An 18,279-nucleotide genomic window follows, 5' to 3' on the forward strand; every position below is an offset into this window, starting at 1 on the left:
GGTAATCTAACTGCTTTGCCAAGTTCTAACCAGAAACAATAGTTTAAATGTTAAGCTGTGATGAACTGCTGAATGCTTTCTGTGGCAGAGTTGCTTTAGAAAAATAGAGTATAAACTTCAGGTTGTGTCTCTTTGTCATTGTCCTTATCAACAGCTTATCCATATACTATAAAAGTTGCATGTTTCATGGAGATAATATTTACACAGTTGATAGCACTCCTATTGGTGAAAAGCACACTTTGTGTGCAACTGCTAGATAAATATCTGACATGCCTCCTGATAGCAGTTCTTTTTACAGTTTACTTCCTGAGGGTTGGGAGATGTTTCTGTGGTCTTGATAGAGTTCTATGTTTTTAATGCACTATTATTTCAGACATGTTTTTCTTTAACTGTATTTTTCAGATATGCCAATAGTAGCCTCATAAAATACATGGAGAAACACAAAGTCAAGCCTGACAGCAAAGTTTTTCTTTTGGTAGGTGCAACTTGAAAATTGCTGTGATGACAGGAATGAAATTGCATTTCTAAGGGTAATATCTGTGTCTGTTTTCCTATCTCATTCTTATGAACACCAATGTTAAAGAAAGCTATTTATCACTAACTAGCCATATTTGAAATGTGTTTTCTTCATACACAAATTGCTTAAACTGCTGGAATTGAAGATCTGAGAGTCTTCTCTGATTAAGATCTGCAAGACACTTGTATACACAGCCTTACCTTTAGGTTTGCTGTGCAAATAAGAGAGTGAGTATAATTTGTGTCTTGATTCTGTGTGGCTTCAGAGACCTAAAGAGCCCCTAAAAGCTAAAGAGTTTTGTAAAGAAGGGGAAGAGGAAAGGAAAAAATTATTTCCTGTAGTAATTTGGTTTTCCTTTTTCTTCCCTCTGACAGTAGTCCACCACTGCTCTGGGGATGATTCCAAACAAAATCCCTAAACATATATTTGCTGGTTGCCTAGTTCAGTCATCCATTGTAGACCAACACAGGGTTGCTCTGTCTAATACAGCATAATTTCTGGATGTCTCTGTGATGACTTAGTGCTGTCTAAATTTAGGAATGAAGTTCAAAGTCACTTTGCTAATGCTGTGTACAGGGAGCTCTGCAATGAGGCTCTTAGTGCAGCTTGACTTTCAGTGGTCTGTTTTCAGTTACAAATTCAGCATAGCAGTCATCTCTCTATGTCCTGGCAAAGATTTGCTCTTTCACTCATTAGTTGCTGCTGGATGATGACACAAATAGCTGTGGAAATGGAAGAGGTTGGTTCCAAGTAGGTGGAAGGGAAGAATTTCCATAAGAAGAGTGAGACTTGAAGAAAAATTAATTAAAATTTCTTAAACTCAACTTACTGGGCACACATTGGAATCACCTGAAAAGATGACAATTGTAAGAAACATCATTAGTTAGCACATGAACTTCCATATTTTCCTACCACAAGTGGAATCCACCAGAAAACCTGCTTGCTGTCAGCTTATATTACTAATTCTCTAAGGCTGAACACTGAGTTGAGGATCATCTTGGGTGGGTTGGCTGCTTTTCCCAGGGGAAATATTAACCAGCTCTCTGAAGAACAACAAAACTAAGCATACCTTGCCCTTCTTTCTGAACATTATGACAAAGACTTAGTTCTCTAAGTCTGGTAGTTTGTTAGATTTTTCTCACAGTTCAAGGAATGAATAAGGGTGGTTTAATAATCAGAGACAGAGGCTGATCTCAGGTAGGTCAGTCTCCGAAAGCTCTGAATAAGAATGCCCAGGAGTATGGACTACCTTCCTGATATCTCATTGCTGTACACTGGAGGTACATGTATTGTGAAGCAGACTCTCTAAAACTCCTTGTTCATATCCAAGGTAGTTATTTTTATGAGATGACCTCCATCTTGCAGGGTGGCCTCTGAAGACATTTGCTTTCTCGCAGTCATTGATTGAGACTGTGCTAATGAGTACAGGAAGTGTGGTGCATGGGGAACAGATGGCTTCAAGTAGATCAGTGCAGGATAGCAAGTGACTCTTGACAAAGAGAATGATATTATGCCATTCTGCTGTTTGACATTGAATGATAATGTCTACATGAAGGGCAGAATGTTTTCCATTCAGGAAGAAGCATCTGTTCTTGCTGTCCTGGAAAAGTTACAAGCATAGTATTCATAGCTGTCATGTCAGGCCAGTGGAGCCTGAAAGCTTGAGACCTGCTGGGAAGTGTGAGATTTTGATGAAATCTAGTCTCATTGGTTTCCTATGTTGTCTTAGCAGCTGCTGCCCTAAAAACAAATTGTCTCCAGACACTTTTTTTCATTCATTTTCCCAGAAGCTACAGATACTCAGAATTTCTCAAAGAAGTTGGTTCACAGTAGCATCACCGATAGGCAGGTTATCTTGCTGGGATACTGTGTGTGGTATTACTTGGAATGGGCTAGCTGATTGTATCCTCGGGAGTGAAGCAGGAATGATAAGGGAAGGAGTCCAGGGGGCAGAGGCTGATTCCCTGTGCTCTTCTGTCAATGATGACATCTGGTACCAAAGATCAGGAGTGGCCTTGTACAGAATATGCATTTTTGTCCCTGCAAGTCTCTGTGGAGGAACTGGGAAATTTGCATAACCTGTAATGGTGCCAGAAGCTGCTGTAGCTGACAAAAAAATTTCATGTGAGGAAAGGTGATTTGAAGTAAAGATACTGAGTACCAAACTATTGTCTATATTGTATTGTGTGAGGTCACTATGTAGAGAGCCAACATATCATTAGAAGTTTGGTTTGTGAAGGTGCACAGAAAATGTAGGGTTAAGAGTTACCTCACCACACAAAAATACAGTAAGTACCCATTCAAACCCTCCAGGTGTATACAGTGCAGGAATAGCTGGAGGTGCATCTCTAGGCAAGCAGCAGAAATCCATTTAGGAGCTAGTTACAAATGAACTGATGGGTGGAGAGACAGCCCAAATGGCTCTGTTTTGCTCTGAGTCTTTTGAGGTCTGTAGCCCATAAAGTATGTGAATAAGAAGAGCTGGGAAGGAAATGGCAAACATACAGAGAGTCTTGAGACCTTATCTATCAAGTAGGGTTAACTACAACTATTGAGAAAGATGATTCCTTGCATTTCCTTTCTTGAGGAGGGCAAGTGCTTTTACTGAGGCTGTTTTCTGTAGCATATATATAGAATATAGAATTGTATGTCAGGTTTTTAATTTATTAGAATAAAAAGCCCCAAATACCCATGCCAAAATCACATTATTTTGTTAAATATCCAGGCAGTTTTTGTTGGACACCTGAAAGAGAGTTTGAGCTGAGATGTCCTTTACAGAAGGAAATTTATTTTCACTACTCTATTGGCTTGAATTAAAAGAGTATTGTGTAAGAGCAGGATACTGTACAATGTAAGCACCCAAATTTCCTACTGTAAGTTTATCAGAATGTGATAAATAAGTAACTATTTTAAATGGTGTGATATGCCTATACTTCCTGTTTTATACTACTAATCTATTGTAATCCTCTTTTATAACCTACTGCAGTCCAAAGCATTCTAGCTAATAAATTTGTGCTTGTTTTCCTCCCAGCAAGGAAGAAAGGTTACTAGGAAGGGTCTGTTCCTTTTCATTTTGGTACCAGTTAGAGTGGGTTTGGGAGCTGCATGAATATCAGAGTGCTCTGATTCTGGAATGTTGCCAGTGCAAGAAATGAAGATTTATTGTTTCCATCCCTAAAGCGATATGGAGACTCCTGGTCCTGTTCAGTCTATTCTGACGCTTTTTTTCCTTTTGTGTCAGCTATGTAGAACAGTATTAAAGCTATACATGTACCACAAAAAAACAAACAGCTGTTATTTAGAAATAATGTTTTATGAAGCTGTAATAGCTGAATTTAGCATTGCTTTAGTGCAGTGGTTCAGACTGAGCAATTAATACTGCCTGATACACTTAACTGTTTATTACGTGAGAAGTACTTCACAACCACAGTACTTTGATGGATGTGCATTGTAGTTCTTGGGAACTTCACTGAACAAGCAATGCTAACTTAGGCTTGTCTGGACAAGCCAGAAATCATTTGGCAATCCACAATCCAAGACATACAAGTCATAGTTTGAAAAATGATAGTTTGATAAGCTTTTTGCTATTTTTATTGTTATGCTTTGCAGCTTCAGAAGCTTCTTACTATGGACCCTACGAAGAGAATTACCTCAGAGCAGGCTTTGCAGGACCCCTATTTTCAAGAGGATCCTCTGCCTACGTCAGAGTATGTATTCCCTCTTCTGTGCACATGTGGGGTGACTTCTTTCTGCTACATGCTAGTCCCTGAAATGACATGGTGGCTGAAAAATTCACAGGTACCTGCCTGTGTCCACAAGAAGTAGCAGCTCAGCCATGCTCAGTAGAAACTACAAGTGCAGTACAGAAATGTCTGTATCTAGTGGTGCCAGAGCTGAGTGGTCATGAAAAATAACCCAGTACCACAGTAGTTTTGTAATTCTGAACATACTACCAAAGCCAGAGTTACAACAGTACTGTAGCATTTAGAGAATCAATCTCTGCCTCACACAGTCTCACAGAGCCCTGTTCTCCATTGCCTCTCCCTAGGAGCCTCTCCCTAGGAGTGGGACAGTTTTCTGACCTACAGCCCATTCCCATGCCCTCTTTTCACAGGGTAGCAGTATGAGAAAAGTGAAGAGATAAATGGCTGCCTAAAATCCCACAAATCCCTTGTTCAGAAGGCTTGAGAGTACAGAATTGATATCTGTATTTTGTTGTCATGAAAAGTTCAAATGACATATTCAATTCCAGCTGGCAGACTTTGTTAGTTTCTCTTCCCAATTTTCAGAAGCATGGTGGTGCATAGCATTATGATCTGTATGAACTTGACGCAGGTAGTCTTCCACCTTTGCTTTCACTGTTTCCTCAACTAGCAGGCAACACCAAAAGGAGGGAACAGTCACTGGAATGAAAAAGGAGTCTAGTTGAGACTAGTTGGGTTTTTAACATTTCTGTTCGAAAAAATCAAACACTACATAGCAGCAAGATTAAGAACTGTTTACACCCTTTTAAAAACCACGTCATGTTGATTGTATTCTGAATGTTGGCACAGAGATGTAAGAAATTGACACTGGTCAAGATCTATCAGTAATTTTCTGCTTAGTGTTTATCTGATGCTATCCTGTAGAGAACTGTAGCTCCCCATGGATTACAGGATAACATTATGATAAGGTCTCTGCCATTAACATTAAGGAATGTTCCAAATTCCATTGGTCAGATGAATTTGAAAGTGACTTTTTTTTTCCTAAACAAGACCTGAGAAACTTAGTGAAAGTAACTGCAATTGTGATTGGCAAATATATTGAAGCCTGTTGTAAGCCAAGGCAGGCTCATAAGACACTAATACTCTTTGGATCAGTCCCCTTATTCAGTGAGCCATGCATGTTCCAACTGGGTGTTGTGGAACCTCTGACACTGTGTTTGTTCATTTTACTATCTGGATCAACAAGTGGTCGTTCTGCCATTTGGGCATGTTCAACCATGCCATGATTTCTAAATGACAGCCTTGTGCCAACAGCAAAGAGATCTGACATTACAATCAGCACCTATCTTGGGTGCTCACACTGCCACTCACTTGTAGAAACAGGATTTGTCAAATACAAGAAGTGAAGTTGTGTTATATGCACTCATTTTTAACATAGCGTTAAGTAAATGTATGCCATGTGTACATATTTGTGGAGTGTTTATTGTTTACTGTGTTTCAGTGTATTTGCTGGCTGTCAGATTCCATATCCAAAAAGAGAATTCCTCAATGAAGATGAACCTGAAGAGAAAGGGGATAAGGTATAGTAAACTCCTTGTTTGGTTTACTTTCAAGTATGCAATAAGAAAGCATCATGGTTCCAAATGAAAACTAATGAAACATGAAGAGTTAACCAAAAATGTGTTTCCAAGGCAAAGCTCTCTTAAAACTGCTTCTCAAACAGTTGAAAAGTATCAGATGCCTTGGGGTGTCTCAGGTGGTATCACCATCATGGTTTGCCCTGACCTGTGGGGAGTGAGCTGGGTGGGCTGTTCTGTCAGCTGTAGCCTGCTCTCAGCTGCTGTCATTCCAAGAAGACCTTGCTACCTCCTCCAGCATTGCATGATGAAGATTTGTTGTGAGCACATGAAAAGAATGGCATTTTCATTGTATGACTGGCATCCATCCAGCCATTTGAATGTAGATGGCTGTCGAGGTCTCAAATAAATAGTGGCAGCCTGCTTCTGGCACTACATCAGAACATTTCATCCATCTGCATGCAGTTTCCTGATCATGTTGTAAGGGCCCTCAGACAAAGGAGTAATAAGGATTCTGAACTGTGTAGCAACAATCTGTTCTGGATATTCTGTTTTCCACAGCCCCATAGACACGAGCGAGAACTTGTTTGTGTGCATAATAAATTTTGGTGTGTTTGCAACATAATCTGATCTGCTTGGTGCATGTAGCTCAGCTGTGCTGTGTGACCACAGCAATTGTCCCATAGTGCTGGGAAGGCCAGACAATGGTGCTACAGTGTAGGAAACAGCATGTTATTTTCACAGAACAGGGTACAGTGAGGCACCAGCAGTGATGTATAGCTAACAAAATGTGAAGAACAGTCTTGAACTGTCGTTATCTGAGGACTATGTGAGAAGGGCTGTTGTCTTTCAGAGAAACCATTTGACTACATAAATATTCTGTTTTCAATTTTCTGCATGGCATGACAAACTAGCTGAGTTTAAACCTATATTTTAGAGAGCAAATTTTGTTTTCAGAACTGATATTGCAGATTCTTCTTTACTGAGAACAAGTGGTAGTATCCATGATTTTTGTGTCCAGATAGTTCTTTCCAAAGGAGGAAACAGACCCCTGAAGAAAAAGTAAAATTAGATTCATTACACTAATTTGATTGTAATTTAGTTACTAGTTTTGCTTCAACTCTCACAGCCTCAAAAAACAAGAAGAAACCTTATGAATTAAATTTTTTTATATTTAAGTCAGTGTACTTGAAAGGAAATATCTGTCTTTCCCCAGGCAATGTTGCAGGAGTGATGACAATGGCATATTTATATTTTAAAACAGCCAATATATAAATGGTCTTCAAGATTGTTGAGGACAGTCAGGTATTTATGTACACTCCAAATTAAACTTTTTCTTAGACCATTTAGGTAATACAAGTCCTACATTACTCATTGAATGTGTTCCCACAGTGTAGAAAATGTGGAGATAAAGGCTATTCTGAAAGTTGAATCTGTTCCATGTTTTGTTGCTTTATGATGTTATTGTAAATGAAAAGTTTTAAATTTTTTATGACTAGTTTGTTACTGGCTTGTTTTTAAAACCCTAAATATCTGCATAATCATTTATATAATCACAACCTGGAGCAGTTGTCTCTGTTTATATGGAACTTATATCTGAATTAAATGCCATTTAGCATAAGCATCCATTCTTCAAAATGGTTAATTGTTAGTTAGCAAGACTAAAATGAGGGTTTGTAAAACAAAGTGAAAATACATTTTTTTATCATTTAAATTCTGTTAGGCAAGTTTCTGCTAGGTTTATTTCTAGGTAGGACTGAAATTTAGTTTTGGTAATTTGTGCCTGAGAGGTGACATATGGCAATGGGTTGTTAAGTGTAGACCTTTCATGAGTTTAGTCATTTGGGAACTGCCATGAGCCAGACTGACCTGAGGACAGGGTTTTTGCTGGTGAAAGACATTTTTGTGCAGTTAGGTGGTGCAGCCAGGCCCCAGGTGGAGACTGACAGAGCAGGTCTCAGTCCCTAGCCAGGCAGTAGCAATAGTAGTTCCACACAAGAGCCAACTCTGGGTAGTCAACTAAATTTTGTGCTAAAATCTGAAGCACAAAACCTGGGACCTACAACAAGGTCTTGCCTTTAATTGTAAGGGTCCCTTCAATATTTGTTTACACATAGTTTTTCAGATCACCCAGTAGTAACTACCTTACTTGCCTCCAAACACTCCTATGAAAACACAAATTTCAGAATTCTAACACAAATAGTACCTTAGTTATTGGCGTTTTGTGTAAGTGAAGTTCAAACCATTATGAAAAATAAATTGCTTCTTAATAGTTTTTTTGTTTACAAGCTAGTTTAATTAACTTTTTAGATTATTCAAGTTTAAATATCCCAGGAAATAGAATCTGACTGAGATGAGATTTGAGGACTACATGCAGGAGGACACATTATGGCTTTTGCTGAATGTGAAATGGAATTGCAGGCCACCTCTTAAGTCCTTGAAGATGCAAGTCTTCTTTGTAGTCTTAAATGAATACATCACTGCAAATTTTGTTGGAATGTATCTTGGGAGACTATTGTGATGAATGGCATAGATGCAGATCTTTAATGTCATTTATCTGGGGTAACTAAAAGCCTCAAGGTGAAGGGGGCATCAAAAATTTTCTGCTAGTAGCAACTGGTTGTCATAATTTCTGAGAAACTAATAAAATAAGGTTTTAATTTAAAGGCTGCCATACTAAAGTTTTGGTCATTATATAAGTAGATATTAAAAAAACCCCAAAAACCCCCAAAAAACCCCTATCCTGGAATGTTCCCTACCGTATGTTAGGGGAAGGATAGTAAGGCTTTTTAATTCAATCCATGTCAGTTGAAGGTTTTTTTCATGATGAGCAAGTGACATATTTCCCAGAACTTTAACCATGGGGGACAGAGTTGCACTCAGTTCATTTTGTGACCTTCCCTCCACTTCCTCAAATACTCCTTTTAGTCTGTAGCCCTCTGAAGCCAGAAGAGCTCTCACTGTCTTTTGTTCTTGTGTTCTTCTTCTTAACATTTTTTTTCCTTCTGTGACACTTATCTCTGTTTATTTTCCTGCTAGGAGCCCATGTCATCTTAATTATCTGGCTTCTCTTCCTTTGCTAGTCTTCTCCTTCCCTTGCCAGATTCTTCTTTCAGCTGTTTCCTCCTCTTTTGTCTTCAGCATTTCTGGTTTATTTTCACTTTTCTGCTGTTTTCTGACCCCGTACATTGTGCACCATGCTGGGCCCTATTCCCAGTACAGCAGTCTTTGCAAGGTGCTTAAATGCACAGAAAACAGAAATAGTAATGAAACCTGTTGCTGGTTTTGCCACAACATTTCCTCGCAACCCAGAAGACATTAAATAATTCCTTTGGTATCAATGTGCTTATCTTTCTGGCAGTAATGCTGTCAGCCTTCATCAGGTGAAAAGTGAAAGTTTGAAACATGGTTTTGATTCTGCGTGAACAAGGCCATTGAAGCACTTAGAACAACTTACTGTGGGTTCCCCATGTCTGTCACTGAGCACTAGCGAAATTTTGGGTGCTTTGATTTGCTTCATTAGGTGATTACTGCTTTATAAAGGGTTCCTTTTATCCTCTCTGAGCACCTGTTGTTTTGGTTTGAAAACGACAGGTGTCCACTAAGGGAGGCAGGAGCCTTCCTTGAAATGGAAAATGTAAATCCCCTCCCTCCGAATTATTGTAATTTTCTTAAATAGGAGGCTCCCAGGCAAAGATATGGGAATAGGAATAAAAGTTCTTTACTAGGAAAATGAAAAATACAAATGCAATACTACAAAAAAAAAAAAAAAAAAAAAAAAAAAAAAAAAAAAAAAACCAAAAAAAAAACCAAAACACTGACAGAGTCAGAATATGACCTGACACCCTGTGGGTGAGGATGTTGGTAGCAGTCTGATTAAATGGTGGCTGCAGTGCTCCTGGATTGACAGATGTGGTTCTGCTGAAACAATGATCCTATTGAAGGGTGTAGTTTTCCTCTGAACATTCAGTGGTGGTATAGATGGGCCTGGTCTTCCTCTGGGAATCCAGTGGAGAAGAAAGCTGCTCCTCTTGGAATCCAGTGGAAAAGGCTGCCTGTGGTGTTCCAAATCTCAGATTATATCCAGGTAGGAATGCTTGGCTCCTCCCCCTGGGCAGAGCATCTCACAATGGGATGATGTAATTTTACCAGTGAGACTCAATGGCCCATTAACAGAAGATATCTCCCCGAGGGAGGATTGGTTGTGGAAGAGATAAAGAAAAATTGTCCAATTAACAGAAGATAACTTCTCCACCTGTCACAGATGATAACAGAATACACAACCCCACCCACATCTTGCAACCTAGGACACCTGGGTAGCTGTCGGAGGCACTCAACTGTCTTTCCAGTTTAAGTCCAGTTTGTTTCATTAAAAAAGCAAAATGAGCAAAAATGGGACACCCCATAGGTGTGCAGGTCTGTACTGGGGGTGAAGTTCTCCCAGCATTCAGCCTTGCTGTGTTTTCCCATTACACGGGGGCCTGCCTCCCCCTCAGTGACACTGCGGTTGGCAGCTCCATGAAGCTCACAAACCTAGCTCAGAGCAAGTGACCGTGTTGTGTTGCTTCTTCCCTCAGAATCAGCAGCAGCAGAATCAGCATCAGCAGCAAACAGCACCTCAGCAGCAGGCGCAGGCAGCGCCGCAGCAGCAGCAGCCGCAGCAGCAGAACAGCAGCCAGACCAATGGGACGGCAGCGGGCGCCGGCGGGGCAGGAGGGGGCGCGGGCACGGGGCTCCAGCACAGCCAGGACTCCAGCCTCAACCAGGTGCCTCCGAACAAGAAACCACGCATAGGGCCTTCAGGCGCTAACTCAGGCGGGCCTGTCATGCCTTCAGATTATCAGGTACCTCTGGAAGTTTTGCTGCTTCTGACACTACAGGGCCAAGTGCCAAAATGTCATTTTTCCCCCTTCCCAACTGCAAGAACAGACCACGTTTTAATGAATTTTTGATGTAACCTGAGGCATGCTGAGGTTTTGTTCTGTGATTAGTAATTTTCAATAGAATACCAGTTTGAGTGGTATCTACTACACCCTGTAAAGTGTTGAGGACTAGTCCACTCCAGGAAAGCACTTAAATATTTGCTTAACTTTGTATTTTAGAGTAATCTTGCTGAAGCCAGGGGATGTAAATGCTGCATTGCATCAAGTTTAGGATACTCGAGTCTTGGCAATATTAAATCCCATGTGAGGCGCAGATGTGAGACAATCTTGAGAAGGAGAAGCAAAGTTAGAAGCAGGATCTCCCATTTCATTCCTTCTATTGTCACATGTATGAAGTGGTTCTGTAGTTTATTCTGGTATCTTTCTAAGACTGCTTCTAATGTTAAAGAAAAAAAATGCATGTAAAGCACAGGAATGACCATTTGGTTCATCTGTTTGATTCATGCCAGAGTAGGGCACAAAGGCAGGCGTTGTTTCTAATGTGACCAAAGTAGAACAGATTTCATGTTTTCTGCTACAGTAGCATTCATAAGGAAAAGCACTATCACTGAATATTTTTTGAATTTGCATATTTGTCTTTGCTTACTAGAATTTTATTTTCCACCAAAAAAGTGACTTACATTAAATACAGAAAGCATTGAACTTACCAGGATGTTCAGTACTTTGGAGTTTATACTTGCTGGAGCAGTAATTAGTTGAAAGAAAAAAAAAGTTAGATATTAAGGGTAAATTTTAAACTATGCTAGGGATTCTGTCTGCTCCTAGCCTCCAAGAGGATCCCACTTTGGAGAATGGTCTTTTCAGGCTGCTTTAAAGTTAAAATAAATAGGGTTTAAATTACCAGCTCTACAGTTGTCTTAGCCCTCCAGACCTTCTCCACAGACAATTGATTACTCAGTGCCAGACATATTTCTCCCATTTTTGTTTAACTCCTTTAGTTACAATTGTCATGAAGGCATTGAGGACAATTTAAGGGGAAAGACAACCAGGTTTCTTGTTTGAAAAGTTCCAGACAGGCGTGAGGCCTGAACAGATCAGTACATCTATCTGACTGCACAGTATTTATGGCTGGTCTGGTTTGGTCTATACTTTGAGGACTGGTGTGCTGCATTTGATGATATCCATTATGGAATTCTTATCCAGTTCTCTGAATTGTTGGCAAGCTTGCCCCTTACAAGTTGCTAGTAGTCTAAATATATTTTTTTTTCAGATTTTTTTTACCCTCTGTGATGTTTTCCTTCTAAACTTTAACAGCACAGGCATCAAAATCATGATCTGTATGTTTCTTTTACATCATTCACTAAATTGTATGGTCTGATTATCCATTTTTTACTTGTGTTTGGCTATCTGCCTTTAACTTCTAGCTGACTATCTTCTGTTCCAGAAAGGAATGTCTGCAATTTGTCCACGTCTGACTTTATTAAAAACAAATTCTCAAATGTGAAACAAAAATAAGCATGGACAAGTTAATGCATTCTTTTAGTCTTAAGGTAGTAATTTTACTCCATTTTATCTTATTTGGAAGTAGATACAAGATTCTCTTTGCTTTGAGTTTCATTTAGCTTGTGTCTGAAGTCTCTGTTGAAGTTTTTGTTGTCATTCACCAGCCTCAATATATGTTGCTTCCATAAATGACAGTGCAAAACTCTTTGCTGAATTTTACTGAGCCTTCCTTAGGTGACCTTGGGTATTTTGTTTACCATGGTGAGCTGATGCTTTTCATTCAGAAAGAGCACCTATGAAGTCATAGAATTTATCACAATTCTTTTTCTTTTCCATTAGAAGTTGAAAAATTTCAGGTTTCAGACACTGTCTTACTCAACCAGCCTCATCCCGGGATTGTGGTTGGGTTTACCTTGCTGGACAGTCTCCTGTCCATTGAGCAGTACTTCTCATGCCAAGTGATTTTGCAACTTGCATTATTGGATAGTTCATGATTAATTCTGAATGGGAAATGGTTATGATAATGAAAGGGCAAATTCAGCATGCTGGAGGTTGCAAGATCCACAAATTTGTCTTGCTGAGGTTGGAGTCCACTGAGCTGACAGTCCCAAACTGTGGAAGGAAAAAAAAAATACTCAGGAAAATGAATGTTAGGTTATGTACATACACATACCCATTTTTAAGCAGTTGTCCTTGTTTGCAGTAGTTAAAGGATCAAGTTAAAAGACTCACTTAATATTATATTATTTAATCTTTATGGACAATTTTTCATTTAGATAAATTGAGTAGTAGTCATGGTTGTCTTTTTCTCAGAAAAGAATAAAACATTTATAATGTTTAGTATTGCCTATCTTGAGAAGAGTGTTTGTAGTCTTAGCATTAATAGCATTTACAATAACCATAGATGTAAGTTTAAGAAACAGATGAATTTCGAAAGGCAGTCTGCTCTTTTTGTTTCTTGTGTATTTTTTCTTCAGAAAATGGGTGTGTACATGCTGTACTCTTAGGTGTCTCCAGGGGTTCTTGTGTATTTTGTGTGCTGTATTAAAGCTGATTGCAGATCAGAATGATGCCTTGTTTTATGGGACCCTAAATAGTAGCACTCTTTAGTCAGCTTCCCCAACAATCATGTTTAATGAGCACCAGAGAGGTTAAAACTTTCCTGAACTGCATGGTCCAGGCAGGCTGAACCTGTTACGATCATTCCTTTGATCAGTCTCTTTTTTCCTGCAGCACTCCAGCTCGCGCCTGAGTTACCAAAGCAACATTCAGGGATCTTCTCAGTCCCAGAGTACAATGGGCTATTCCACATCGTCTCAGCAGAGCTCTCAGTATCACCAATCTCATCAGTCTCACAGGTACTGAGGGGTCTGACAGGCTGCACTCAGAAAGGAATGGACTAGAAGCCAGAAGACTCCAGCAATATGAAGTTCATAATGATGAGAAGACCAAAAATACAAACTATGATGCAGAATTAAAATTCATGATGATAAAAGGAAAACTTCACTCACTGAAGACTTCCCCCATCCCTGCCCCATCCTCATCCCTTTATTGCCATAAAGGAGATTCTTGTGAAGTTTTCCTTCCTTCCTGCCCTTGCATGTGCTCCGTTGTGGTTACTCTAATGAACCCTTCTGATCTGAACCCAGCACTTAACTTCTTTAACCTTTGGAATTTTGAAGGATTCCTGGTGCACCTTCCTTATGCTGTAGTGATTGCCATAAATCTGTCTTTTCAATCTCTTTGATGGGATTTTAAAGTTTTAAAATCTTGAACTCCCAGGCTTTCAAGCTTGTATATAGTTAGTTTTGTACTAGGCAGACCAGTTTAGCTATACAGGTATATTGCACCTTTTTAAAGCACTATGTTATTTTCACAGGATATTACTGTTTTGCTCATGGATGTCAAGAACAGCAAAATTTTACTGTTCCAGAGTATTTTACTATTCTGTTTTTATTAGTCTAGTTTTCAGGCAAAGTATTAAAAATAAAAAATTTTAAAAATTAATAAAATGAAAAAAAGAAAAATGAAAAAAGAAAAAAAAACCCACCCAAGTCTCTGCAGCAACAGATATGCTTCATGCTACTGGACTGAATGCCAAACAGAAGATTGCTGATATTTCTTAACTCATTCACATTGAATTCTTGAAATCACAGTGATCATGCTCTGACTAGTTTTAAATTAAGCATTGCTTTAAATGAAACCAGGACAGTCACATAAAAAGGAGATGCTTTCAGGATCTGTTGGAACAGAAGAATGGAATGTCTTCCTAGGCTGGACACCAAAATAGTCAGGAAAATGTATTTACTGCCCTCAAGTCTCAGTAGGAATGTGGATGACGGGCTTTTTCTGTATTTCTGCGAAGTAGCTTATTAATGTGTGTGAGAGTTCTATAAATTTAGCTTTCTTTTACATTCCTGAGTCAGTTCTCAAAATTTAAAGATGACAGAAATACTAAGACTTGCAAAAACAAATGCATTTAATCATTTTATGTTAGAATTTATAATTAAGAGAAATTATTGTGCAGTTTGAAAAGCATGTTGAAAATTGTTCCTTTTTCTTGTTTATAATGCATATTCTGTGTCCCTCACATTGCTGTGATTAACCAGATTAGTTACACCAGATGCGCTTGATTGCACTGAAATGTTTCTTTTTCCCTAGAGCAAACATGTTTTGATTGTGCCTAAGGGACTGTAAGTGGATGGGTAGCTGGCAGAAAATCCCTAGTAATTAAGCAAGAGTTCAGAAGCATAATCAGAGGATTATTGTCCAACTTCTGGAACCACAGTTATTCAGAGAGACACAACATGTAATTTGGGACAGCTTCGTTTTTGCTTCTGCCTTCAGAAATAAGGCTGACTCCTGTGGCAGAAAACCTAGAGGAATGCATTTAGAAAGCTACTGGCAGTGTAACATCAGAGAGCTTCTACAGCTGGTGTCCAGAGAAGAGGTGACAGGAGTTCAGTTGTAACAGGTTTTTATACTGCACTGTTCTCTTCTGTCCTGTGCCCACACAAAAAAAATAGTGTACCCGTGCACATTCACACTGAAGTTGTGATCAGATGTAGCAAGATGAGTAGGTCTGTTTGCTCTGAGGAGAATGCTTTTCATCACATATATGGTTCTACTGGATTTGATCTCCCAGTCATCTTTAGTGCCCCCTTCCTCCTCAAACTCGTGCTGTTTTCCTGCTTTGTGTGAGCAGTTGGCTTGCTTTGGCCATACCTACCATCATGTGATATTGACAACACCTAGCTGCTCCAGAAAAGCAGCTAAAACCGGCTTCTGTCATCAAATGGATAAGACGGTGGTGAAAAACTAAATGAAGCAATTGAAGGGAAGAATTATTTCTGGGGAAAAATAATCTCACAAAGGATGCTTTTAATGTATAACCCTTGAAATGCTACATTTACATTTTATACATACTGTAGTACTCTGAAAGGACAGGTTTTAATTGTTCCTTTATTTAAGTGACTGCGGGGTGACAATTCTTTCTGTCTCCCCCCTTACTGATGTTAGGATGAGGTACTTTTGATCAAATGGATATTTGTCCAATGCTATTAAGTAACACTTCTTTTATACTTCTGTGATTTGAATGTCACATTTCTGGAAGTTAACTTATGGCAGAGTGATTTTTATCCCCTTGTGTTCTTTTCATCCTTCTGTTCTCTCAAAATTATTTTGTCTTTTCTACTACAGTTATCTAACATTTCTTTTCCCTGCTGTGATTGCAGCTGATCATCAAAATTCATACAAGATCAGGAGGTGGCAGGGGACCACTGGTTAATTAAGGTGGGCTCTTGTGCCAATAAGGCAAAATCATGGTGTAGATTAATCTGTATGTAGAGTGTGAAACTTCACAGCAATGTAAGGTGCTTTAATTGAGTGAACTTCCAGCTTCTAGAGTGACTGCCACAACCTCTCTCAGCTGCACTTGGCTTTCTTGTCTTGGTTGGGTTGATAGATGACCACCACATGCCACTCCTCTCTCTAGCTTTTATGTGCACAGGTGAAGCCGAGCTGACTTCCTCCGTTCCTCCAAGTTCACAACTGGGAGGAGAGGGAATAAAAGCAACAGCACTGGCTGCAAAATGTAGGCTCTGCACACTCTTGTAGTTTCTTCCTGGGGGTGAAGTAATTTGCCTTTTCTTGGGAGCTCGATGCATGCTGCCAGGGTTGGTGGCAGTCATAGTGGAAGAAGCCTTGCTGCCTAGGGCTTTTTTCCCATGAGGTAAAAAACTCTCCGCTTTCAGAAGTGAATTGTGCAGTTTGTTGTGGGAAACCAGGACCATGTCATTTTTATGGGGTGTTTTTGCCTGTGCAGTTTATTACTCAGCTCTGTCTCTGCCCATAACCGATAGACCCTCATCAAAGTGTTTCATACCTGTACTGAGAGGCGCAGAGCTGTCATCTCCGTCCTGGTGAGAGAACAGGCTGCTGAGCACAGCCTTTCACGTCGTGGCTCAGAGGAAACAAACACATGGGGAATTAATGGGATGAGCAGCCTGGTCCGCGTTGGTGAAGTTTATGTAGCACAAACTGCACAATGAAGGAAAAAGATAGGGAAAGCTGCGACTCCTGCACTGTATCTGTGACACTGTATCTGGGGAGGGGGAGGGAAGCGCGTTCGTAGCGGGAGGGGTGGCGGGAAGCTAGAAGTGTTCAAATATGTATGATATTTTATATAAACATAATAAGCTTAGTTCCCCTTCATAATCTTCAGGAATGGTACTTTAACACCATTAAGTAAAGAATTGTTTTAGGATTAAATAAATGTATTGTACATAAGGCCATACGTAATCTTCTAAAAATGTCGCCAGACAGGAGCGATGTGTATTACAATATGAAAAAAGTCCTTAATGCACTGTTATCTCCTAAATATTTAGTAGTAAATTAATGCTATTTAATTTTTTTAAAAATTTGTCTTGTGTAGACACTAAAAAGTATTACACAAAATCTGGACAGAACATGTCCTTTTTAACAGCAATTTAAAGAACTTTTTATATATGTAAGGTAGTAACTTTTCAAATTGTTCTAGTTGTATATTCCCATGTTTACTATTTGTGGAAGTGTGCCTGTCTCTACACAGTTATTTTTTTTCCTAATAATTTCATGCACGCATCTTTCATTTTTGTAGTTTCCATTAGAGATTACTGTGTATGCGCTTGGTGCTGCCACAAAACTTTCCCGCTCTAGATCTGTGGTGGCCGCGTTCAGTAGTGCCCGTGCCAATGGGCTACCAAAACCACGAAGCAAAATACTTGTTTCTCATTCTAGAGTTGAGAGTTTACTGCTTTTAAGTTGTCCTGATGTCACTCTTGAAATGACTGTTAAAACTAAACTATGAGTTCATTGCATTTATTTTATATTCTTGGTTGTAATGAAATGGAATTGACTTTGCTTCAGTGTGAATTTTTTTAATAAAATAATATACATTTGTAATAATAATAAAAAGTTCAAATCAAATAAGCGTGCAGTTTTTTGTAAACATCAACTTTGGGCTACCAGTAGGGAAAATACAGCCCACAAAATTGCAGTTGTAATTATATTCAGGATGTTTATGATATCATGCACCACAGAAAACAAAGCTTGCAAAACCTCAGAGTTGAAATTACAGTTTTTAAAATGCCCACGAGAATATTCACAGTTATGTGTCTATCAAAATAGAATGAAGCTTTATGGAAAGCAGGATCGATCGAGTGTTCTCTTAGGTTTTGCTCTCCACTTGTAAGTGTACGGGTGTGTCACGCTGATGGCACTTGCTGAGATTCATTATAACTTGCATGACAATCCTGTAGATGCATCTTCTGAAAAAGAAAGCTGTTTTACTCTGTTCTGGAAATAAATGCTTTCCTGCTTTCTCTTCCTGCTGGATATTGGAGCATTTCAAGTATTTCAGGTGGCAAAATGGAAAGTATGAGCTAGAGCATTATTGGTGGGTTTTCACAATGGGATTTTGTGTGCTTTGCTGGTCTGTGTTTCTGTTCCATCTTTTGTTGGATGGATGGATGGATGGATGGATGGATGGATGGATGGATGGATGGATGGATGGATGGATGACTTCTTCCAAAAATCCCACTTTTCTTTTCCGTAAC

The 18,279-nt window shown here is 39.3% G+C and overlaps 1 protein-coding gene across 3 annotated transcripts in view; it reads left to right on the plus strand.

Moving 5' to 3' along the window:
* Window positions 1-18,045, plus strand: part of CDK19 (cyclin dependent kinase 19) — a 121,011-nt gene extending 102,966 nt beyond the window's left edge. For all 3 annotated transcript variants that reach the window (XM_053973678.1, XM_053973677.1, XM_053973679.1), the window contains 5 exons: window positions 403-475; window positions 4,127-4,224; window positions 5,723-5,801; window positions 10,376-10,642; window positions 13,418-18,045. In XM_053973678.1, coding sequence (XP_053829653.1) covers window positions 403-475; window positions 4,127-4,224; window positions 5,723-5,801; window positions 10,376-10,642; window positions 13,418-13,549 — 649 coding nt within the window. In that variant the 3' untranslated portion in view covers window positions 13,550-18,045. The remainder of the gene's footprint in view (window positions 1-402; window positions 476-4,126; window positions 4,225-5,722; window positions 5,802-10,375; window positions 10,643-13,417) is intronic.
* Window positions 18,046-18,279: the final 234 nt, after the last annotated feature.

Source organism: Vidua macroura, chromosome 3, assembly GCF_024509145.1.
Source record: "Vidua macroura isolate BioBank_ID:100142 chromosome 3, ASM2450914v1, whole genome shotgun sequence".
Lineage (NCBI taxonomy): Eukaryota > Metazoa > Chordata > Aves > Passeriformes > Viduidae > Vidua > Vidua macroura.